Below are 26,770 nucleotides of genomic sequence, written 5' to 3'. Positions count from 1 at the left end.
GCACAGCATTAAACTAGGGGAAGTACATGTGAATAAAAACAGCATTCACACAACTTCCTCCTAATATCCCATCCAGTGTCTGCCTCTTTCTTTCTCCCTCTCTTTTTAACGGACACACAAGCACAGTTACTCTAAATCAGGCACAGGCAAATGTCCCTACTTATCTATTTAAAACACCAGTCTTGTGTACACAAACCCTGCTAACCTACAGACACACACAATATTGATAAATCCTCCCCCAGCCAAAAGAAATTGGTATAACTGTCAATATTTTATCAGCTGTGCAGACCTTAAGTTGAAAAAATGAGCATATTAATATTTCAAGTGCAGCAGAATTCAAATGAAGAAGAGTGAGGAGTCTAAATTTGTTTTCATGCAAATTTAACAGCACAGAATACAATGGGGCCATTTTCTCTCCCAGCAGTATTTTAAGATAGTATTTTTGTAATGTTGACTTACAGCTAGAAGACTGTAGCTGCATCTGTCTGTCCATCTGTACAACAGTGTCTGACCCAAACTGCTGTGACACGCAGTGCTTTGTTCTCTGTGCATCTATTTCTTATTAATGCGTTTCATGATAAGGTGACAGGAACAACATGCAGGAAGGACGCAAATCATTTACACACACATGTGTAAGACGTACAGATGTGATGGAGACGATACAAACCTGCCCAAATGTCACTCCTTTCATTTCCACTAAATGGCCAAAAGTTAAATTGGAAATTAGCAAAACATTTGTTACAGACTTGGTAACAAAACTGCTGGTTCGTGGATCAGTTTTCAGAATGCAATTATTGGAATCTGTCTGGAAAACTAAAGCAGTCAATATGGAAATAATCCGGTGAAAAATCTGGACCTGGCTTCTTCATTTTCGAATAAATGTAGTGGAGACAGTTACATACAATATGCCTCGTGCAGTAAATACATATTTTATTTCTTACCGTTTTCTATATGTGTAAAATCACATCTCACCATGTTTCTGTTTGCTTTTGATAAAACTTTACACTTATGGATTCAAGTCAAGATCATTTTTCGTGCATATGTCATCATCTCATGCTCACTCGATCAAAGCCTTCTGATTTAGTTTATTCGTGAGTGCTTCGTTTGCTCTGCACAGAGATGTTCTGACTTTAGAACATTTGCCTCACTAACCTGTATTTCTTTGTTTATGCTATCTGATGACTTTTCAGTCCCCTCGTAGGGACCAAAATCCACGTCCCCAAGAGGTTCAAGGCATTTTTCACACTCAAAATGTGGTTTTAGTGTCATGGTTACAATTAGGTTATGGTTATGGTTATGGTTAGGGCTAGGCATCCATTTTTGATGGTTAGGGTAACCAGCTCAGGAAAGCAATATGCCAATGAGATGTCCCCATGAGGATAGCAAACCAGACGTGTGTGTGTGTGTGTGTGTGTGTGTGTGTGTGTGTGTGTGTGTGTGTGTGTGTGTGTGTGTGTGTGTGTGTGTGTGTAGCCATATATTGTGAAATACAGAAATTATGGTCTTGAAAGAGGAAATGAGAAAAAGACTGAAAATTGGTTACATGCACGTGCACACACACACACACACACACACACACACACACATACTGTGTGTATTTATACTTTGATTGTTAGCTAAACTGGGTGACATGATGTGCACATTCATGAATCACATCTTGTCCTATTTTCCCAGGGTAAGATGTGCAAGAGTGACTGTAGAAAAAACATTGGTCGAGACGCACACAGGCTCTTTGTGATCTGTTAATGTAGTGTGTGTGTGTGTGTGTGTGTGTGTGTGTGTGTGTGTGTGTGTGTGTGTGTGTGTGCACGTGCATGTAACTCTTTCTGTAAACAACGGAACAGAAATGCTGTTGTACATTTTTCATTCATGGTGTGCTTTTCCTTTGCTTATATAGAACAGTGCAAAGAGAGAAAACACTGTGTGTAGACCAGGATCACGATCTCTTTCTGTTGGTTGCACAAAGACAGCAGAGACACACTGGTGTCAGTTGCCATCTAGTGGCCATTAGTACAGCTGAGAATGTCATCTGTTAATCGTTAGTGTTTGCTATAGAAGGGCTCTAGACAACCTAAACTGTTATTCAGTTCTGAGCTTTATATATCACTAAATATATGTTATATAATATATGACTACGTTTCATGTATCATAATTTAACATAATGAGAGGAGACAGAAAGGGAGAGGGAAATGAGAGTAACACGCGGCACACACAACAGCAGTGGGGCTCTGCCATGTGTAGTGTTTACATCTAGCACAGGGTTAAGTGACTGCTACTTCACACAGACACAGAGATAGTCCTATTAATGTGTGGTACCTACACTCATATCTCTTTGATATGACCGCAGTTAAACACTGGTTTGTGATTGGCTGGCAGGTGTCTATTAGAAATGGGACACAGTAGTTTTCTAAATGAGTAATCAGGCTACTTCCAAAGCCAAACTTTCAGTCACTCAAAAAAGTATCTGTCATTTAAATGATCGAACCTTTACAAAAACGTGTTTTTTATAACATTTAAGGTAAAGCAGAGAATTTTGTTTATAAATGAAAAACAGTTTTTTAGTTTTTCTCTCATTTTTTAAAATATCTACTTGAAAAGATTGACTGCAGATATGTGCGAATAGCTTCATAATACCTTGTAATATTCATGACTACCTACATTTGAATTGTTAACTTTGTCTATAATACAAGTTTGCATGAAAAACATCTTCATCTACACCATCATTTTTTCTTTCCTCCACAATCTGAGGAATCAAGTCACATCCAGCAAAGGACAAAGTAATAGTAAAGTAATAGTATTTTCTTCTCATACATATTGTTTGCTTTTCAGAAACTCTTTTACTTTCAGTACTTTTTGTATATCACACTCAGAAGCTGGAATAAAGTTTACACATCGATCGTTAGCAATAAAAACCAAGGCAGTCATACTGAATTTAACTTAAAGACAGACACATATCATCGTAATAGCACAAGGGAGCTATAAAATTTCGATGTGGTCAAAGGTCTTGAAGTTCCAATTTTCATTTGGTAGATGGCCTTAATGACTACAGACTACAGGCCTGAATTCTCTCAATGAGATCATTAATAAGCTTGGGTACGGATACCGAGTACAGAATGGAGCAATCATTAGCCACCCCCTCTACATGGATGACATCACGCTGTATGCCAGGACTGAACAAGACATTGGTTTACTGATCTACAACACTAGGATCTACAACAATGACATATGAATGCCATTTGAACTGGAGAAATGTAGTCAGATGGTTAAGAAGAAAGGAAGAGTAGTTAGAACCAAGACGAGTGTACTACGAGAAGGCAACATTGCAGACATTGAAGATATGTTCAAGAACCTGAGAATCCCACAGCCAAATGAAAACCATGAAAAAGCTGCTAGGAAAGCTGCAACCACCAAATACCTCCAGAGAGTAAGGCCAATCCTGATGAATCAGCTGAATGGGAGGAACTACACCCTGCTGGTGATCAGATACCTTGTTAGGATAATAAGCTGGCCAAAGGAAGGAGATAGAAGCCACTGACATCAAGACCAGGAAGCTCCTGACCATGCATGGAGGGTTTCACCCCAAGTCCAGCATCCTGAGACTGTATGCTAAGTGGAAAGAAGGAGGCCAGGGACTGGTGAGTGTCAGAACCACAGTCCAGAATGAAACAAACATCCATGTAGCAAGGACCCGACACACACACATAAGAGGAACTTTCATTGCTATCTTTGAAGGACAGGCCCCTGCATGGTATCCCATATGGAAAAGAAATAGTAAAAACTTACATGATTTACTCATGAAAGTGGCCACTTTCTCATTACTTTCATATTTTTTTTTAGTAAGTATCCAAAACATACAAGTTTCATTATATAATTTTTCAAGGGATCTTATATGTGTTTTCACTCTTGTATGCTTTTCATACAGGTTTCACACAAGACAGATACAAACTTTATAAGATTTATATATCTTTTCCATATGGGATGTACCACCAGCAGATAGAGGAGGTGGCTGACATCCAGAAATCCTACCAGTGGCTGGACAAAGCTGGACTGAAAGACAGCACAGAGGCACTAATCATGGCAGCACAGGAACAAGCTCTGAGCACAAGATCTATAGAGGCTGGGATATATCTGTATATATGTATATATGTATATATATATATATATATATATATATATATATATATATATATATATATATATGTATATATATATATATATATATATATATATGTATATATATATATATATATATATATATATGTATATATATATATATATATATATATATATGTGTGTATATATATATATACATATACATATATATATATATATATACATATATATATGATTTGCCCTGTGATTTTTGTCCATTGTATTTCCCTTTCTCTCGTCGTCTCTCGCTTTTCACCTTCCTTTTTCTCCCTTTTTTGTGTTTTCATAGGGAAAAGTTTCACGCTGACCATCACAGTGTTCACCAACCCTCCACAAGTGGCCACATACCAAAGAGCCATTAAAATCACAGTGGATGGTCCCAGAGAGCCGCGGCGTGAGTACTACTGACATACAAATGTTCACATTTTCCTCCTAAGCAAACACTAACCTGGTGTTATATACAGTTCGTTTGTAGATCAAATCAAATTACAAAAATACATATGCTTGTGGTCAGAAGTTTACGTACAGTCATGATGGGCATGAATGTCATGGTAATTTGGGGGTTTTAGTGAGGTTTAAATTGCTCTTTTTTCAGAGTGGAATGATTGTATAGCGTAAATCTTTATTTTCATTTCATTTTCTATTCTATTTATGAAGCATCAAATCGCTACAGCTGCCTCAAGGTGACTAAAAATGAGGAATTGGGTGAACAAGTTTGAATTCATTTTGGATTTTCTAGAATCTACACAGGCTGGTTAAATTGTTTCCTTTCCTGGCATGGATCCGGTTAAATGTTGTCCACAAATTTCAACAGGGCTGAGATTGCAGCTTTAGGAAGGGCATTGCAGAATCTTAATGTTAGCCTGCTTTATCCATTACAAAACCAGTTTAATGTATCTTTGTTATCTTTGAGATTATTATCCTGTTGTTTAAATATATTTTTGTTTAAAAGTTTTAACCAGCTAACTGTTGACTGAAGTTAAAGAATTTGGAGGTCATCCTCCTCCTTCATCACTAGGAGAAAAACAGCCCCAGAGCTTAACACTACCATCTCCATGCTTGACAGTTGGTACAGTGTTATTAGGCCTGAATGCCTCAGATTTACTCCTAGAAAAAATACCTTTGGACACTTTGGCCAAATAGCTCAGTTTTTCTCTTGTAGTAAAACTTTACTCCAGAAAACATTTGGCTTCAGCCACGCTTGGAGGTCTTGATTTTGGAGTAAGGGTTGACAGTCGATGGTGACACTGGTGTTCGTAGTCCATGCCAGGATTGATCCTTGGTGAATACCGCATTGTCGTTTAGAAATGATTCCAAAAGACCTTCGCAACTTGTGTTAATCTATAGTTCTCCTTAGATCTTCACTGAGTTTGTAGTCCCCCAGTCCCATGGTTCTGAGTATTGGTCAATCCAACGAGCGCTGTCGAACAAACTCTTTTTATGCCACACAAGTTCTAATCGCTAACATGAAGTTAATAGAGCTTGGCCTTTAAAACATGAACCGTCAGAATCACCTTTGAACCTGTGAGCAGAGAAAATCCCAAATAAAGTCAAACTTGGTAACCCACCTCTCATTTTTTAAAATCACTAAAAATGTATGCTGTGCAATCATTCCACCTTTGAAAAAAAACAATTAAAAGAATTATTAAAAGCCCAGAATTACCATGACATTCATGTCCATGATGAGTGTATGCCAACTTTTGACCAAAACTGTATATTATTTTTATCCTACAGGATTTCAGATTTCACTGGTTTCCACTGGTCAGAACTGTCATGATTCACAGTTGTCACACAAATTTAAATAATTTCAATATAACCAAGGTAAACTAACTCCAAGTGAAGCATTGTTTATTGAGCTCACAGAACAAGGTATGGTAATAATAAATGGACCTGAAAACTAAAAAGCAAACTTCTGGTGTTCAGTGCCATTGTTTAAAGGGTTTCCTTTTAACAACACATTGGACTCACCAATAATAAACAACATTTTTTTATTAGTTTATTACAAATGGTCGGCCTACCAAATGTAAAACCTTGTGCTTTTTACTGTATTTGGTGCTAGGTTGGCCATGCATTTATATCATGCAATTTTAATTGTCCCGACTCAACAACTCCTTCTTCCCCACAGCTGACCTACCTCGACTGCAATCTGCACATCAGGACACTTTGCACACTAAGTTCATTTTGCACATTAAGCTCCTTTGTACATCCATTTACATTTACATCTGCATACCTCACTTGTCTTCACTTACTTATTTTTGTACTTATTTATTCATCTTTCACTATTTTTATTCTTATTTTCATCTTTATTTATCTTAATATCTTGTCTTATTGTTATCCTTGTTTATCTTTTTCCTTCAACCCTACCTACTTGGCATTTGTGTATGGACAGCAAAGGAAGAATTTCATTGCACAGAGAAATGCTATTTTGTTCTGTACACATGACAATAAACACTTTGAATCTTGAATCTTTGTGCTGACATATGATATTACAATAATATTATACAGAATTTCTTAGGATTATATATTTCATTTAATGTCATTATTTCATCACTTTTATTTTGTTTTGTGAACTGCATACTCAGTGAAGACTCACCCCTACAGACAAACTTTCAATTGAGTGCTTTCATAAGGGGAACCTGATGCAACACTTACTTCCTCTCCCACTGAGTATGATGAAACATGGGGATTTCTTTAGGCTTACGAATGGGAGAAGAAAGAAGATAGACGTGTTTCTTCTAATAAATGCTAATAAGTGTCATTAAAATAACATAAGTCCACTTCACTTCCATGTAACATGAACAAAGTGATACTGGTCAGAACAAGAGGAGAAGTAACAAAACGACAGGAGCACTTGTCAAATCTGCTTAGCTGTGAATACCCATCACTCGTCTATAACTCACCCATGCACACACAGTATAAATACACAAATGCACACTTCCCCTGTTGTGAGGAAGTGCCTGTAACTGGAGCTCAGTGTCAGAGCTTTAAAGTGCAGCCCCCCCCCCCCCCCCCCCCCCCCCCACACACACACACACACAGTGTAATCACATCACAAGCATGGAGTGCTTTGCTGACAACTCAATAAAATTTCAGGAATTTTGAGCTCAGGAGTGATACTTGAAATTTTAATGATTTCCTCTTAACTTTCTGCCTCAGGTCATCGTCAGAAGATGGACGAAGTCAAACCAGGCTCCCTGGCTTTCTCCGAGAGGCTAACAGAACTGGAACAGCTGAGAAGGAGCTCCATGAGGGTGACACCTCCTCATCACCATCATCAATCGTCAGCCAACAGTCGCCAACCTCCAACTCTCAACTCTGCCACTTTCTCCAGCCCCACACACACTCAGATAACTCCTGGTAAGGATGTTTATGTCCTTCAAATCAGTCACTCATGTTCCTACCTGTCCAGGACTGTACAACTGCTACATATATCACCATTTTCATTAACTGATGCCCCTTTAATGTGGATCCATATCCACAACAATCATCCAGCTTTCCTTATGTAGGTGTAAAGGATATAGTAGCTGTTTTTCAACCAGATCCAGGTTCATTGTACTATGCGTCAGTGTTAAATAGCAAGTTCGAAGCTGAGATGAAGTTGTTATCACCATGGGCAGCCAGTCAGAATGCAAAGAAATGACCGTCAACGATTGTAAAGTGGGTCTGGGTTTATTTCACGTTACATCAAAGGAAAGACACACATGAACTTCTAAACTCTTCAAAAGAAAACTAGGTTGGACATGGATGTAGTGACCCACTCGCCAATCCAAGTGGGTCACTACATCCAGGTCTTCACACTGTATATACTGGTTTGAAAAAGGGTTTGCCCTTTTCCCGATTTACTTTTTTATATATGTTTGTCACACTTAAATGTTTCAGATCATTAAACAAATTTAAATAGTAGACAAAAAAAAAGAAAACACAAAATGCAGTTTCTAAATGAAGGTGTTTATGATTAAGGGGGAAAAAATCCAAACTCTAATCTCTTAATCGTTTGTGTTGAGAATATGATTAAAACACAGTCACAGAAATAATTATTTGATTCCCCGCTGAATTTCTAAGTGTGCTCACAAAGAAATGACATATATCTAATTTTAATCAAGACAGATAGAATATCAGCCCAAAATTCAGAAAAACCACACTACATAAACGTTATAAATTGATTTGCATGTCACTGAGTGACGTAAGTACACAAATGAATGAACACTTCGGATCTTAAAGGGAAAAAAAACCCCATCATGCTGGATAGCTATACTGATATGGACTGGGTATGGTGCTAGGAACCAACGGATGCCACATTGTTTGATGGAAATGAAAATGATCAACCTACAGGGGGCTGAATTCAAAGACACTCCAAAAGTCAAAGTCAAAATTTTTGCCGAAATTTCACTGCAGCAGTTCAAAATGGTAGTTAATAGGTTGTATGGCTGCCATGTGTCACGGGCACATTCCTGTTGAGACAACAGATCATCTCCTAGGGGATCTCCTCCCACATCTGGACAAGGGCTTCACAGTCTGGACAGCCTGACGTCCAATCTGGTGGTGTTGGATGGAGCAAATCATAATGTCCCAGAGGATTGAACATTAGATTTAGGTCAGGTGAGCATGGGGGCAAGTCAGTGGTGTCTCTTTCTGAAGCTCCATGCAAGATGTTGCTCATTCGATCAGTTCCTAATATTTAAATTTACAGTAATGGATTACACAGCAGTGGGAATACATTTCATTACAGCAGACTGTCTTTTGGAAAGTGCTGTAACTAAATTTAAGGACATAATTCCTCCACTGTTACACTTTTCAATACCATGTGCCAAAACAGTACAAAGCAGCTATCTAAAGTCTACTGCGACAAGAAGTCGATTATCTTGCTGTTACATTCATACTGCAAAGGGACGTGCAAGGGACGACACAGCCATGAGGGACAATGCGAACAGTAACAGAACCAAAAACAGATTTAAACAAAGCAGATAAACAGTTCGGGGAGCTGGCCTGGCCAAGAGGTTAGTCTGAAAGGCTGCAACAGTTTGAGAGGCTGGTTTGGCCATAAGGCAAGGTCTACAGGCAGAGGACAATGCAGGCAAAACCACTGAGGAGGTCTGCCTGGAGGCCAAGGATTGAGAGGGCTGCATGGGTGACAGTGTTTGAGGAGATGTGGCCAATCCAGTTTTATGGCAGGAGACTATTTTTTACTCCAGCGATGATTTATTGGAAGCCAACTGTGGTGTCAAAAACCTTTGAGCAACAGGACTGGAGGCTGATAATGGTGGCAAAGACTGGATGCCAGCGACTGCAGCAGAGCCTCTCCGGTGGCTTGGATGGCGGCCAGCATCGAAGGAGACTATCAGATGATTAAGCTGTGAGGTGATTAGAGTGACAAACTCCCTTAGGCTGGGTTGGAGGTCCACATAGGCAGAGGAGTTGACAGGCCCCACCAGGTGGCTGGACCGGACACACTGGGAATCGATGAAGGTGGAGTCAATGGAACACCTCTGGAGGTTTGGCAGGGGGCCAGCATTGGCAAAGGCGACGGGCACTTGGTCCAGAAGACGCTCGTTAATGCATCAACGCATTAACGAGCTAACCGCGCTAACGCATTGACGCCATGCAGCCCTCGCACAGGGTGATCCGCGTTAACTAACGGGAATTTGCGGCGTTAATGCGGTTATGGCGTTAACGTCATATTTGTGGAGATTAACGCTGACAGCACTAATATATATATACACACACACACACACACACACACACACATATATATATATATATATATATATATATATATATATATATATATATATATATATATATATATATACATATATACATATATATATATATATATATATATATAAAAACACCCAGCTCGCCCCTGCGGGCGGTTTATCCTTCAAGCTCGGGTCCTCTACCAGAGGCCTGGGAGCTTGAGGGTCCTGCGCAGTATCTTAGCTGTTCCCAGGACTGCGCTCTTCTGGACAGAGATCTCCGATGTTGTTCCCGGGATTTGCTGAGCCACTCGCCTAGCTTGGGCGTCACCGCACCTAGTGCTCCGATTACCACGGGGACCACCGTTACCTTCACCCTCCACATCCTCTCGAGCTCTTCTCTGAGCCCTTGGTATTTCTCCAGCTTCTCGTGTTCCTTCTTTCTGATGTTGCTGTCATTCGGAACCGCTACATCGATCACTACGGCCGTCTTCTCATGTTTGTCTACCACCACTATGTCCGGTTGGTTAGCCACCACCATTTTGTCCGTCTGTATCTGGAAGTCCCACAGGATCTTAGCTCGGTCATTCTCCACCACCCTTGGGGGTGTCTCCCATTTTGACCTCGGAACTTCCAGGCCATACTCGGCACAGATGTTTCTGTATACTATGCCGGCCACTTGGTTATGGCGTTCCATGTATGCCCTGCCTGCTAGCATCTTGCACCCTGCTGTTATGTGCTGGATTGTCTCAGGTGCATCTTTACACAGCCTGCACCTGGGGTCTTGCCTGGTGTGATAGACCCCAGCCTCTATGGATCTTGTACTCAGAGCTTGTTCTTGTGCTGCCATGATTAGTGCCTCTGTGCTGTCTTTCAGTCCAGCTTTGTCCAGCCACTGGTAGGATTTCTGGATATCAGCCACCTCCTCTATCTGCCGGTGGTACATACCGTGCAGGGGCCTGTCCTTCCATGATGGTTCCTCATCTCCCTCCTCTTTCTTGGGTTTCTGCTGCCTGAGGTATTCACTGAGCACTCGGTCAGTTGGGGCCATCTTCCCAATGTATTCTTGGATGGTCATTGTCTCATCCTGGATTGTGGTGCTGACACTCACCAGTCCCCGGCCTCCTTCCTTCCGCTTAGCGTACAGCCTCAGGGTGCTGGACTTTGGGTGAAACCCTCCATGCATGGTAAGGAGCTTTCTTGTCTTTATGTCAGTGGCTTCTATCTACTCCTTTGGCCAACTTATTATACCAGCTGGGTACCTGATCACGGGCAGGGCGTAGGTGTTGATAGCCCAGATCTTGTTCTTACCGTTCAGCTGACTCCTCAGGACTTGCCTGACCCTCTGCAGGTACTTGGTGATTGCAGCTTTCCTAGCTGCCTCTTCATGGTTCCCATTCACCTGCGGGATCCCCAGGTACTTGTAACTGTCCTTTATGTCTGCAATGTTGCCTTCTGGTAGTTCGATCCCCTCAGTTCTGACTACCTTCCCTCTCTTTGTTATCATCCGACTACACTTCTCCAGCCCAAATGACATCCCGAGGTCATTGTTGTATATCCTGGTAGTGTGGATCAGTGAATCGATGTCTCGTTCACTCTTGGCATACAGCTTGATGTCATCCATGTACAGGAGGTGGCTGACAACTGCTCCATTCTGTAGTCGGTATCCGTAGCCAGTCTTGTTAATGATCTCACTGACGGGGTTCAGGCCTATGCAGACATAGGCCTGATATATATATATATAATCTATATATATATATATATATATATATATATATATATATATATATATATATATATATATATATATATATATTTATAGATAGATTCAAATTAATTCAATTTTATTTATACAGCAACAACAACAGTCACCTCAAGGTGCTTTATATTGTAAGGTAGACCCTACAATAATACATACAGAGAGAAACGGCAACAATCATATGACCCCCTATGAGCAAGCACTTTGGTGACAGTGGGAAGGAAAAAACCCCTTTTAAAAGGAACCTCTGGCAGAACCAGGCTCAGGGAAGGGCGGGGCCATCTGCTGCGACCAGTTGGAGTGAGATATATTACTTTATATATTACTTTAAGAACTGAAGGTCAGTCAGTCCGGAAAATTGCTAAAACTTTGAATGTGTCCCCAAGCCCAGTCGCAAAAACCATCAAGCGAAACTGGCTCAAATGAGGACCGCCCCAAGAAAGGAAGAGGAAGAGTCACCTCTGCTGCTGAGGATACATTCATGCGAGTCACCAGCCTCAGAAGTCTCACAAGTTCAGTAAAAAGGACTAGATGTTACAGTCCCTGATAATGCATTACTTTAGATGGAGAGACTCTTGAGGGACGGCTGTTATGAGGAAAGGCAGCCCAGAAACTGTGCCAGCAGCACATCACTATGCCTCAACTTTTGGTCTTTTACCCAGGCTAATCTGCCATTTTCCTTCCTTGGTTAGGTTTAGGGATTAGAGATCTGATCTAGATTATCATTTTAAATTTGGGACACATCGTCAGCAGTGGACCTTGGATTCATCGGGTGTTTCGGCCATTATCACTAGACACCCTCATCCAAGGAGGCCCTGCCAGGGTTGATCAGGCCCTGGAGTGTGTCACTGGTTTATTATGTGTGCCTATGCCAAGAGGCACATATATTACTATTCGTCGGATTTATTATTATTATTATTATTATTATTGTGTGGATGCTGGAGGCATCCACACTATTGAGTTCCTGTTTCTCTTTATTCTTTATTATTCTACTTTATTATTATTATTGTGTGGATGCCCTCAAGGGCTTCCACACTATTGAGTTCCTGTTTCTCTTTATTGTGTGGATGCCTGAGGCATCCACACTATTGAGTTCCTGTTTCTCTTTATTCTTTATTCCACCATAATCTAGTTGCTACCCCGTTTTTTGGCACTTAACTACTCCCTCAGTTTTCAGCCGATTTTCTCAGTTCAAACTCTAAACTGTTCTGCTCTTTCTGCTAATTCCAGCTATGACTTTTGGTGTTTATTACTATTATACTTTTTAAAATATTACACTTTTTTCCTTTAATTTGTCCCATTGAAATGAATGGAAAACTTCCACAATTCTGCTAAAACTTGCTTGGTTTTGAAACTTAACTGCTTCCTCATACTTTCACCTAGAAACTCCATTCAAACTTTAAAGTGTTCTCAGATTATTGGGCTATTCCTGTGTGATTCAGCTTTTTCAGCTCTTCTACCGTTTTAATCTTATCTCTCTTTAAGTTTTCAGTTCCAAAATTGTGATTTTTCAGAAAATACATGCGTTGCTATGGTTGCTATGCAATTAACTCAGAGTGTGTGCTGGTCTGTTCTGAATTTTCTCTTCATGTCTAAACAACTTCTTGCTACTCGCTCAATTTCCACTCAACCTCCACAAATTATACATCAAAACGTAGGTATTTTTGCTGGCTTTCAGACAATGTTACTATCTTTATTGTGAGATTTACCTTTTTTTTGCAATTTGCTTCGAAGTGACACATAGTCTGGTTACTTCCCATTCAAAGTGTATGGGGAGGTTTTGAAATTCAGAGCTGAAATTCTGTAACGGGAGGCATTTTGAAATCGCCATATCTCCTTAACAAAGCAAAGTTAGGACATGCGGCTTGTGCCAATATATCTTCAGACACTGCTGACACTCACAGTGGAAGCAGTTTTTACATTCATCTTACCGTTGAGCCATAAATTACGTTTGTTTGAGGGGTGGAAATCTGTCCTCCTCTCAGTTCTCACACTCTGAAAATGAAGCCGTTTCTTCTCTCGTCATATCTCCGCGACGGAGGTACAAAGAGCTATGAAAATCGCTGATTCACCCAGTACAAGAATTATTCTGCTAGCCCTCCTAGTTTTTGAGTTACACGACGTTTTGTAACTCCAAAAAACGGCGCTTTTCGCCTCTCACCGCGATCTATTTCTGATTGCTGATCTATTTGTTTTTCAGCCGCCCACCACCTTCCCAGGTGGCGCAATCAGTAATGACACGGCTCTGCACCTCAGAGGTCGTGGGTTCAATCCCACGACCTCTGATTCAACATTTTTTTTTCATTACAAATTTAAACACTATCACAGACCAGTCATTTATATTGATCATTTATTACAATTCTGCAAAGTTTTATAATTTTAGCAGCTTTTCTAATATGGACCGAAATACATACAAGTACCCAGCCTAATGAAGCAGACAGAGGCAATAGCTCTGATTGGTGAATTTGAGCAGAATCAGGTTGTTCTTTCATTTCATTTCTTTATTTATTTCACACATGGTTCATCGTGTTTCTTTTTCTACATACAGAACCTTCTGCCTCTTTTCAGCAGAAATTCTGCCTCTTTTCAGCAGAAATTCTGCTCATTCACCTCTTTTCAGCGCAACGTTCTGCTTCTTTGCCTCTTTTCAGCAGAAATTCTGCTCATTCACCTCTTTTCAGCGCAACGTTCTGCTTCTTTGCCTCTTTTCTGCAGAAATTCTGCTGATTCATCTCTTTTCTGCTCATTTCAGCCTTTTCACCTTTTTCAATGCTTTCATCTTTTTCAAATCATAGAGTTCAAATCAAAATATAGTATTTTTACCAAAGCATTGTATTTGTACGGAGTACAGTATTTCTGCCAAATCATAGAATTACCGCAATTTCATAGTATTTTGAGGAATCCCTTTTGTTATAGTATTACTTCTAAGTCATAGTATTTCTGCTTTGTCATAGTATTTGTACTGAAACATTGTATTTCTGCCAAATCATAGTATTACTGCTATTTCATAGTATTTGAGTGAAATTACAGTGTTTCTGCAAAAACATTGTATTTCTGCTACTGTATTTCCGCTGTATTACGTAGTGGCAAAGTAGGAGGCTGACTGTTACTAAGTGCATCAGTGTACTTAGGTCATCTCTTGTGTTGGAGTGCCCTCTTGTGGCGCCTTTTGGGTAGTGCCTTACTAAATGTGAAAATGTGAACACTGCAAAGAAGTGGTATCAGACTGGTTTGTAGTGGAGGAATTTGTTGCCAGTTTCTTTCATCTTTAATCCGTATTCATGTTGTAATGTAGTAGTACCACAATATGGCAGAAACACTATGTTTTGGCACAAATACTTTGATTTGGTATACTTTAGCTTCTTCACCCCTTTTCAGCACAAATTCCAGCTTTTTTGGCTGTTTTCAGAAAAAAAAACTCTTTTCAGCAGAAACTCTGCTGATTCATCTCTTTTCAGCGCAAGTTTCTGCTTCTTTGCCTCTTTTATGCAGAAATTCTGCTGATTCACCTCTTTTCTGCAAAATTTTCAGCCTTTTCACCTCTTATCAGCACAATTCTCTGCCGCTTCTGCTCATTCCACCATAATTGTCAGTCTTTCCATCTCTTTCCTTGTGAGAGTGAGTTTGGCACAGTGAGATGAGTCTCTGCCTTGAGCTCAGGAGGGCCAGGTTCGAATCCTCCTCAGGGAGGCATTTTTTTTTCACACCACCATAAACTTTTTGCAACTTTTCATCTTTTTCAGCTTTTCAGCAGACAGCTTCAGCGTTAAGGCATCCACACAGCATTTTCGCAGGAAATGCAAATTTTCTAGTTCTTTATCTTTTCTTCATCTTCAAGTTGCATCCGTACGTTTTTCGGCGCTTAACTACTTCCGCAGTTTTTGTCCGATTTTCTCCGTTCAAACTCTATACTGTTCTGCTCTTTCTGCTTATTGCAGCTATGACTTTTGGTGTTTATTACTATTATACTTTTTTAAATATTACACTTTTTTCCTTTTTTTTGTCCCATTGAAATGAATGGAAAACTTCCGCAATTCTGCTAAAACTTGCTTGTTTTTGAAACTTAACTACTTCCTCATACTTTCACCTAGAAACTCCATTCAAACTTTAAAATGTTCTCAGATTATTGGGCTATTCCAGTATGATTCAGCTTTTTCAGATCTTCTACCGTTTTAATCTTATACCTCTTTAAGTTTTCAGTTGCAAAATTGTGATTTTTCAGAAAATACATGCGTTGTTATGGTTGCTATGCAATTAACTCAGAGTGTGCACTTGTCCTTTCTGAATTTTCTCTTCATGTCTGAACAACTTCTTGCTACTTGCTCAATTTCCACTCAACCCCCACAAATTATACATCAAAACGTAGGAATTTTTGCTGGCTTTCAGAAAATGTGACTATCATTGTTGTGGGATTTATAGAATTCTCCTCAGAGCAACACAAGGTCTTAAAACACTCCATAGAAAGTCAATGGAGAGTTTGTTCAAAATCAGCGCTGGATTTCTCTAATGACAGGCATTTTCAAATCGTCATATCTCCTTAACGAAACAAAGTTGAGACATGACGCTTGTGCCAATATATCTTCAGACATCCCTGATGCTCACAATTCAAGAATTATTTCCTCACCTATTACCGTTTGGCCATGAATTACACTTGTTTGAGGGTAGGAAATTTGTCCCTCGCTCAGATTTCTTCAGATTTCAAACTCTGGAAATGAGGCACTTTTTTCTCTCGTCATATCTTTTTCATGGATTTCAACAGAGACCTGAAAATTTCCATGACTGTTCACCAAAGCCTGCTGTTTCTTACAGTGAAAGAATGATTTTGATGCTCCATATAGATTTAGAGTTACAAAACGTTGTTTGATGGCAAGTCAAGGCAGTTTTGCTTTGCCTCTACTCAGTTACAGTGTATTACAAGTCATATATCTTCAATAATTTATATTTTATCTCTGAATTATGAAGACCTGCAGATTCCCCCATCTCTTCTGAACAAAACGGTGTCAGAATGACCGTTCTAGCTCCTACGGTTAGGAAATTATGGCCATTTGTTTGAGGGGAATCCTGAATGTGAGAAATACACTGAAGAAAACCCATAGCCCCTTTCTGCCAAAAATGCAGAAAAAAAGATGTTTCCCCTTAAATATTAATTGAGCTGCTTTTATTTTGGTTGTAAATAAATCTGAATTTGTTTGAGGCTCACGCTGTTTGATTTTTATTTCATTTTTTGCAGATTTTTAACCAAAACAGCTTTAATCGATTATTTTACACATCGATTATATGTAGGTCAGCCAATTTAGCTGACCTACATATACCAAGCCCAGACTCAGACCTGTACACTTTGCTCTCTGTGTATGTGTGTGTCTGTGTGTATCAATATTTCTCCCATGTTAAAGTATTACTCCTCCATAATAGTATTTGTGCTAAATCAAAGTACTTCTACTACATCTTAGTACTTCTGCTCAATCACAGTATTTCTGCTAAAACATAGTATTTTTGAAAAATCATGGTATTTGTGCCAAATCATGGTTTTGGGGCAAAACCATAATATTTATTTTATGTTATAGTATTACTACTAAGTGGAGGAATGTCTGTTATGTTATAGTATATTTGCTAAATATAGTATATCTGGCAAATCATAGTATTTATCCCAAATCATAGTATTTATGCAAAATTACAGTATTTCTGCTAAAAAGCAGAAATAGTACCTTTTAGCAGAAATTTGTGTCAAAAGATATTATTTATGTTAAAACATAGTATTTCTGCTAAATCACAGTATTTGTGCCAAATCATAGTATTTGTACCCAATCATGGTATTTCTGCCATATCATCGTATTTGTGCCAAATCATATTATTTGTGCCCAATTAAAATTTTTTTATGTTATAGTATTACTACTAAGTCGTAGAATTTTTGTTATGTTACACTATATCTGCTGATTATAGTATATGTGCCAAACATGGTATTTATAGCAAATCATAGTATTTGTGCCCAGACATAGTATTTCTGCCAAATTGTAGTACTTGTGGAAAAACATAGAATGTCTGCAGAATCATAGTATATCTGTTGTGTTATAGTATTACTACTAAGGCATAGCATTTCTACCAAATCATAGTATTCCTTCAAAATCATAGTATTACTGCAATTTCATAGTATTTGAGCGAACTCGTAGTATTAGTGCAAAAACATACTATGTCTGCAAAATCACAGCATATCTGTTATGTTACAGTATTACTACTAAGGCATAGTATTTCTACCAATAGTATTCCTTCAAAATCATAGTATTACTGCAATTTCATAGTATTTGAGCAAAATCATAGTATTTGTGCAAAAACATAATATGTCTGCTAAATCACAGTACATCTTTTATGTTATAGTATTACTACTAAGGTATAGTATTTCTACCAAATCATAGTATTCCTTCAAAATCATAGTATTACTGCAACTTCATAGTATTTGAGCGAAATCGTAGTATTGGTGCAAAAACATATTGTCTGCTAAATCACAGCATATCTGTTATGTCATAGTATTACTACTAAGGCATAGTATTTCTACCTAATCATGGTATTCCTTCAAAATCATAGTATTACTGCAATTTCGTAGTATTTGAGCAAAATCGTAGTATATGTGCAAAAACATACTATGTCTGCAAAATCACAGTATATCTGTTATGTTATAGTATTACTACTAAGGCATGGTATTTCTACCAAATCATAGTATTCCTTCAATATTATAGTATTACTGCAATTTCATAGTATTTGAGCGAAATTGTATTATTCGTGCAAAAACATATTGTCTGTTAGATCACAGTATATGTGTTATGTTAAAGTATTACTACTAAATCACAGTACTTCTGCCAATTCGTAGTATTTGTACTAAATCATGGTACTTGTTCCAAATCATAGTATTTTTTGCAAATCATAGTATTCGAACCAAAACATAGTATTTGTACGAAGTCATAGTATTTCTTCTAAATCATAGTATTTCAATCAAATCTCAGTAGTTGTGCTGAAACGCAGTATTATTGCCAAATCATAGTATTTGTACTGAAACATAGTATTTCTGCCAATAAGTGTATTTCTACTAAAGCATAGTACTTGTGCCAAATCATAGTATTTATGCCACATTGTGCTAGTAGTGCAAAAACATAGACTGTCTGCAAAATCATAGTATATCTATTATGTTATAGTATTACTACTAAGTCGTAGACTCTCTATTTTGTTATAGTATCTCTGCTGAATACAGTATATGTGCCAAATCATAGTATTTATAGCAAATCATAGTATTTGTGCTAAAACATAGTATTTCTGGCACATTATAGTATTTGTGTAAAACCAGAATGTCTGCAAAATCATCATATATCTGTTATGTTATAGTATTACTACTAAGGCATAGTATTTCTGGAAAATCATAGTATTTCAACTAAATAATAGTATTTCTGCCAAATCATAGTATTTGTTTCAAATCATAGCATCTGAACCAAATCATATTATTTGTGCCAAAACATTGGATTTGTACAAAGTCATAATATCTTTTCTAAATCATAGTATTTCAAAAAAATCTCAGTAGTTGTGCTAAAACGCAGTATTATTGCCAAATCATAGTATTTCTGCCAAATCATAGTATTTGTACTAAATCATAGTACTTGTGCCAAATGATAGTATTTGTGCCCAATCATAGTATTTGTGCCATATCATCGCATTTGTCAGTTCAACTTATTTAACTCTTCTCAACAGCCCAACACCTCTTCTTCACCCCGTTTCAGCAGAATTGTGAGTTTTTTCACCCCTTTTCAGCACAAATCCCAGATTTTTCAGGTGTTTTCAACAGAAATCTCTTTTTTAGCACACATTCTGCTGATTCACCTGTTTTCAGTGCAACTACTTCTTTACCTCTTTTCAGTAGAAATTCTGCTGATTCACCTATTTTAAGCAGAATTTTCAGCCTTTCACCTCTTATCGGTACAAATCTCAGTATCTTCTGCTAATTTCAGAAGAAACCTTTTCACCTCTCCTCTTTTCAGTACAAATTTGAACTTCTTTACCCCTTTTAAGCTGAATCTTTGCCTTTCTACCCGTTTTCAGCAGAATGTTTCAGTTTCTTTACCGCCATAAAATTTTTGCAGCTTTTCACAGTTTTCAGTCATTTTCAGCAGACAGCTTCAGCGTTAAGGCATCCACACAGCATTTTCGCAGGAAATGCAAATTTTTCTAGTTCTAGTTGCCACTTTTGCACTTTTTTTGGCACTTAACTACTTCCACAATTTTCAGCCGATTTTCACCGTTCAAATTTTAAACTATTCTGCTATTTCTGCTAATGTGCGCTATGACTTTTGGTATTTTTTGCTATTATACTTTTTAAAATATTACGCATTTTATGCTTTTTTTTGTCCCATTGAAATGAATGGGAAACTTCCGCAATTCTGCTAAAACTTGCTTGTTTTTGAAACTTAACTACTTCCTCATACTTTCACCTAGAACAACCATTCAAACTTTAAAATGTTCACAAATTTTTCTGCTATTCTTGTATGATTCAGCTTTTTCATATCTGTTACCATTTTCATCTTATCCCTCTTTAAGTTTTGAGTTTCATTTTTGTGATTTTTCACAAAATACATGCGTTGTTATGGTTGCTATGCACTTGGCTTTCAGTGAGCCACTGTAAGTTTTGCAGTCTTCTCTTCATGTCCGAACAACTTCTTGCTACTTCCTCAATTTTCACTCAACTTCCACAAATTATACATCAAAACGTAGGTATTTTTGCTGGCTTTCAGAAAATGTCACTGTCATTGTTGTGGGATTTATAGAATTTTGCCAAATCTCCTCAGACCAACACAAGGTCGGAAAAGTCTCCATACAAAGTCAATGGAGAGTTTGTTCAAAATCACAGCTTGATTTCTGTCATGAGAGGCATATTCGAATCGTCATATCTCCCTAACGAAGCGAAGTTAAAACATGAGGCTTGTGCCAATATATCTTCAGACACTCCTGACGCTCACAATTCAAGAATTTTTTTCTCAAATATTACCATTTGGCCATGAATTGGGTTTGTTTGAGGGTAGGAAATTTGTCCCTCGCTCAGATTTCTTCAGATTTCAAACTCTGGAAATGAACCACTTTTTTCTCTCGTCATAACTTTTTGTTGGATTTCCACAGAGACCTGAAAATTTCCATGACTGTTCACCAAAGCCTGCTGTCTCTTACGGTGAAAGAATGATATCGATACTCCAAATAGATTTAGAGTTACAAAGCTTTGTTCGAGGGCAAGTCAGGGCAGTTTTCTCTTCGCCTCTACTCAGTTATGGTGCATTAGAAGTCAAATATCTTTAATAATTCATATTTTAATGATAAATTGTCAACACTTGAAGATTCCCCCATCTCTTCTGAACAAAACGGTGTAAGAATGACTGTTCTAGCCCCAAAGGTTAGGAAATTATGGCCATTTGTTTGAGGGGAGTCCTGACTATGAGAAATAGACTGCAGAAATCCTGTCTCTGTGCTGCGTGTGTGTAAAAACAGGTGCACCTGTTTTGGCGGGAAAAAGCACAGAGCCTCTCTGATTGGTGGATTCAAATTTAGCAGCTCCCAGGCTGCTTGACTGACCTAGAAACTTGATTTTCTCTCCCTGTGTGTGTGTGTGTGTGTGTGTGTGTGTGTGTGTGTGTGTGTGTGTGTGTGTGTGTGTGACACAGAGAGAGAGAGAGTGAGCCTCTCTCTCTGGGAGCATCTTATTGTATGATTTAAATTCAATATATTTAGACTGGTTGACTGAATTTGATCCTGTGTGTGTCTCTCTGTACATGTGTGTTTCCATATGTGTCCATATTTGTGATTTGTGTTATACTTTTTTTTGCTGATTCTTTTTTCATTTAACAATTACATTTGAGGGACCCTTAGCATGTTCAGGATTTTTTCAGCTGTCCATTTTGCTTTTCCAATTTTTCTATTTAACTTATTATTATTGTGCTAAGTCATAGCATTTCTGCTGCTTTTCAGTATTTGTGCTAAATACAGCATTTCTGCTAAATCATACTATTTCTGCTATTTTATAAGATTTGTGCTAAATACAGCATTTCTGCTAAATCATACTATTTCTGCTATTTTATAGGATTTGTACTTAATATAATATTTCTGCTTAATTATAGTATTTCTGCCATTTTATAGTATTTGTGCTAAAACATATTATTTCTACTAAATGCAGCATTTCTGGGTAATCATTGTATTTCTATATATTTCTGCCAGGTCCCCAGGGAGTCAGTCCTCTGTAAGGACTGTAATATTCAAATTTACATATCAGGACCTGGACGGCTTCCCAGCCAGCCAATCATATCTGAGGGCTGGCACATTCAAATTTGCATATTGGGGCCTTCATGGCTTCTAAGACAACCAATCATATCTGAGCCCTGGCACATTCAAATTTGCATATTGGTGCCTTCATGGCTTCCCAGCCAGCCAATCATATCTGAGGCCTGGCACATTCAAATTTGCGTATTGGGGCCTTCATGGCTTCTAAGCCAACCAATCATCTATGTCATATATCTTTAATATTTCATATTTGTATTTTAAATGGTCAACATTTCAAGATTCTCCTATGCCTTCTGAACAAAACGGTCTAAGAATGACCATTTTAGCCCCTACCGTTAGGAATTTACGGCTGTTTGTTTGAGGGGAGTCCTGACTATGAGAAATAAACTGCAAAAATCCTGTCTCTCTCTGTGCTGCATGTGTAAAAGCCTGCACTTGGTGCACCAGTTTTGGCGGCACAAAGCACACAGCCTCTCTGATTGGTGGATTCAAATTAAGAAGCCCATAGCTATTTGACTGACCTAGAAACATGCTGTTAACAGCCCCTGTTCACTTGTTGATGCTGCTGCTGTGTGTGTGTGTGTGTGTGTGTGTGTGTGTGTGTGTGTGTGTGTGTGTGTGTGTGTGTGTGTGTGTAAGAGAGAGAGAGAGCGAGAAAGAAAGACACACACACAAAGACCCTTTTTAGGGCAGCATCTCATTGTTGGATAAAAATATAATATATTCAGACTGTTTGACTGGCATAGACCCTGTGTGTGTGTCTCTCTCTGTACATTTGTGTATCCATATTTGATTTTCTGTGTATTTGGTGATTTGTGTTTCTATATTAGATTTTGTGTAAATCTGTTGGCTGTTCTTATTTGTTTTTTTCTGAATGTATTTTTATTTAATTTTTTTCACAGGTGAACAAAAATTAGTTTTGAGCTTACTTAACCATCTTCCTTTTTATTCAGCTTGTCATTTTACCTTTCCAATGTTTTCACTTCAGTTATTACTATTCTGCTCAATCATATTATCTGTTCTAAATCATTGTTATTAAGCTATATTGTAGGATTTCTGCTAAATCATAGTATTTCTACAATATTATATTTTTCGTTCTAAATATAGCATTTCTGCTATAGAATAGCATTTCTGCTATGTTATAATACTTGTGCTAAACTGGAGTATTTTTGCTAAAACATAGTATTTATTTAAAATTACAATATTCATAGTATATTATAGTGTCTCTGGTAAATCACAGCATTTCTGCTATGTGGTACTGTTTTTCTAAATCATAGTATTTCTTTCAATGTTTAAGAATTTTTGGCTAAATTTATTCTTTCTGTTATCTTATACTATTTCTCCTAAATTCTTGTATTTTTGAGAAGTTATCATGTTTCTGGTAAGTTACAATATTTCTGCTAAGTTCTGCTATGCTATTGTATTTCTGCTGAGTATTATGTTTCCTCTAAGATATTACAGTTCTGCTAAGTTAATACATTTTAGCAAAGTTCCTTTGCTTCTGCAAAGTTTTTACAATTTCTGCAACTTTTCAGCTTCTTCAGCTAGTTTCAGCAGACAGCTTCAGCGTTCCAGCATCCACACTGCATTTTCGCAGGAAATGCAAATTTTTCTAGTTGTGTGGATGCCCTAAAAGGGCTTCCACACTATTGAGTTCCTGTTTCTCTTTATTGTGTGGATGCCCTCAAAGGGCTTCCACACTATTGAGTTCCTGTTTCTCTTTATTCTTTATTGTGTGGATGCCCTAAAAGGGCTTCCACACTATTGAGTTCCTGTTTCTCTTTATTGTGTGGATGCCCTAAAGGGCTTCCACACTATTGAGATCCTGTTTCTCTTTAAACTTTATTCTTCAAGTTGCTCCCCCGTTTTTTGCCGTGGATCTACTCCCACAGTTTTCAGCCGATTTTCTCCGTTCAAACTCTAAACTGTTCTGCTATTTCTGCTAATTCCGGCTATATCTTTTGGTGTTTATTACTATTACACTTTTTAAAATATTACACTTTTTTCCTTTAATTTGTCCCATTGAAATGAATGGGAAACTTCCACAATTCTGCTAAAACTTGCTTGTCTTTGAAACTTAACTACGTCCTCATGCTTTCACCTAGAAACTCCATTCAAACTTTAAAATGTTCTCAGATTATTGGGCTATTCCTGTATGACTCAGCTTTTTCAGATCTTCTTCCATTTTAATTTTATACCTCTTTAAGTTTTCAGTTGCAAAATTGTGATTTTTCAGAAAATACATGCGTTGTTATGGTTGCTATGCAATTAACTCAGAGTGTGCACTTGTCCTTTCTGAATTTTCTCTTCATGTCTAAACAACTTCTTGCTACTCGCTCAATTTCCACTCAACCCCCACAAATTATACATGAAAACGTAGGTATTTTTGCTGGCTTTCAGAAAATGTCACTATCATTCTTGTGGGATTTACAGATTTTTTGCAAATCTCTTCAGAGCAACACAACGTTTGAAAACTCTCCATAGACAGTCAATGGAGAGTTTGTTCAAAATCAGCGCTGGATTTCTCTAATGAGAGGTATTTTCAAATTATCATATCTCCTTAACGAAACAAAGTGGAGACTTGAGGCTTGTGCCAATATATCTTCAGACACTCCTGATGCTCACAATTCAAGAATTTTTTTCTCACCTATTACCGTTCTGAGATGAGTTACACTTGTTTGAGTGTAGGAAATTCGTCATTCGCTCAGATTTCTTCAGATTTCAAACTCTGGAAATGAGGCACTTTTTTCTCTCGTCATATCTTTTTGATGGATTTCCACAGAGACCTGAAAATTTCCATGACTGTTCACCAAAGCCTGCTGTTTCTTACAGTGAAAGAATGATTTTGATGCTCCATATAGATTTAGAGTTACAAAACATTGTTTGAGGGCAAGTCAAGGCAGTTTTAATTTGCCTATACTCAGTTACAGTGTATTACAAGTTCTATATCTTCAATAATTTATATTTTATCTCTGAATTATGAGACCTGCAGATTCCCCCATCTCTTCTGAACAAAACGGTGTCAGAATGACCGTTCTAGCCCCTACGGTTAGGAAATAATGGCCATTTGTTCGAGGGGAGTCCTGAATGTGAGAAATACACTGAAGAAGACTCATACTTCTCTCTGTGTCTGTGTGTGTAAGGGCTGATTACAGCAGGTGCAGCCAATTTAGCTGACCTAGATATACCAAGCACAGACTCTTAACAGCCACTGCTCCCTTTAGGCTCTGTGTATGTGTATGTTTGTGTGTCTGTATCAATATTTCTCCCATGTTAAAGTATTACTCCTCCATAATAGTATTTCTGTTGAATCAAAGTGGAGCAGTTTTTACAGTCATCTTACTGTTGAGCCATAAATTACGTTTGTTTGAGGGGTGGAAATCTGTCCTCCTCTCACTTTTCAAACTCTGAAAAGCAGAAACTCTGCTGATTCATCTCTTTTCAGCGCAAGTTTCTGCTTCTTTGCCTCTTTTCTGCAGAAATTCTGCTGATTCACCTCTTTTCTGCAAAATTTTCAGCCTTTTCACCTTTTTCAATGCTTTCATGTTTTTCAAATCATAGAGTTCAAATCAAAATATAGTATTTTTACCAAAGCATTGTATTTGTACGAAGTACAGTATTTCTGCCAAATCATAGAATTACTGCAATTTCATAGTATTTGAGTGAAATTACAGTGTTTCTGCAAAAACATTGTATTTCTGCTAAATCATAGTGTCTGCCAAATCATAGTATTTGTGCCAAATTATGGGATTTTGCCATTTTGGCTAAGTAGGAGGGTGACTGTTACTAAGTGCATCAGTGTACATAGGTCATCTCTTGTGTTGGAGTGCCCTCTTGTGGCGCCTTTTGGGTAGTGCCTTAGTAAACATGAACACTGCAAAGAAGTGGAATCAGACTGGTTTGTAGTGGAGGAATTTGTTGCCAGTTTCTTTCATCTTTAATCCGTATTCATGTTGTAATGTAGTAGTACCACAATAGTAGTACCACAATATGGCAGTTTTGGCACAAATACTTTGATTTGGTATACTTTAGCTTCTTCACCCCTTTTCAGCAAAATTTTCATTTTTTTCACCCCTTTTCAGCACAAATTTCAGCTTTTTTGGCTGTTTTCAGAAAAAAAAACTCTTTTCAGCAGAAACTCTGCTGATTCATCTCTTTTTAGCGCTAGTTTCTGCTTCTTTGCCTCTTTTCTGCAGAAATTCTGCTGATTCACTTCTTTTCTGCAAAATTTTCAGCCTTTTCACCTCTTATCAGCACAATTCTCAGCAGCTTCTGCTCATTTCAGCAGAATTGTCCGTCTCTCCACCTCTTCTTTGTAAGAATGACTTTGGCTCAGGGAAATGAATAGTCGCCTTGAGACCAGGAGGGCCAGGTTCAGATCCTGCTTTGGGCTTGTTCCTGCTTTGTTTGTTCCCCCTGCAAATTTATGTGAATTTGTACACTGTAATATCGCTGTATTACGTAGTGGCTAAGTAGGAGGCTGACTGTTACTAAGTGCATCAGTGTACATAGGTCATCTCTTGTGTTGGAGTGCCCTCTTGTGGCGCCATTTGGGTAGTGCCTTAGTAAACGTGAACACTGCAAAGAAGTGGAATCAGACTGGTTTGTAGTGGAGGAATTTGTTGCCAGTTTCTTTTCATCTTCATTCATGTTGTAATGTAGTAGTACCACAATATGGCAGAAACACTATGTTTTGGCACAAATACTTTGATTTGGTATACTTTAGCTTCTTCACCCCTTTTCAGCAAAATTTTCATTTTTTTCACCCCTTTTCAGCACAAATTCCAGCTTAACTCTGCTGATTCATCTCTTTTCAGCGCCAGTTTCTGCTTATTTGCCTCTTTTCTGCAGAAATTCTGCTGAT

The 26,770-nt window shown here is 38.1% G+C and overlaps 1 protein-coding gene across 2 annotated transcripts in view; it reads left to right on the top strand.

Annotated features, from left to right (window-relative positions):
• The window catches only part of runx1 (RUNX family transcription factor 1), a 48,816-nt gene that overhangs the window by 7,701 nt on the left and 14,345 nt on the right, over window positions 1–26,770 (top strand). For both annotated transcript variants that reach the window (XM_063466092.1, XM_063466093.1), the window contains exons 5-6: window positions 4,442–4,546; window positions 7,309–7,509. In XM_063466092.1, the coding sequence (XP_063322162.1) occupies window positions 4,442–4,546; window positions 7,309–7,509 (306 nt within the window). The remainder of the gene's footprint in view (window positions 1–4,441; window positions 4,547–7,308; window positions 7,510–26,770) is intronic.

This window comes from Pelmatolapia mariae, linkage group LG23 (assembly GCF_036321145.2).
Source record: "Pelmatolapia mariae isolate MD_Pm_ZW linkage group LG23, Pm_UMD_F_2, whole genome shotgun sequence".
Classification (NCBI taxonomy): domain Eukaryota; kingdom Metazoa; phylum Chordata; class Actinopteri; order Cichliformes; family Cichlidae; genus Pelmatolapia; species Pelmatolapia mariae.
The sequence above is the reverse complement of the archived record's forward strand: the minus strand, read 5'-3'. Positions and strand labels throughout refer to the sequence as shown.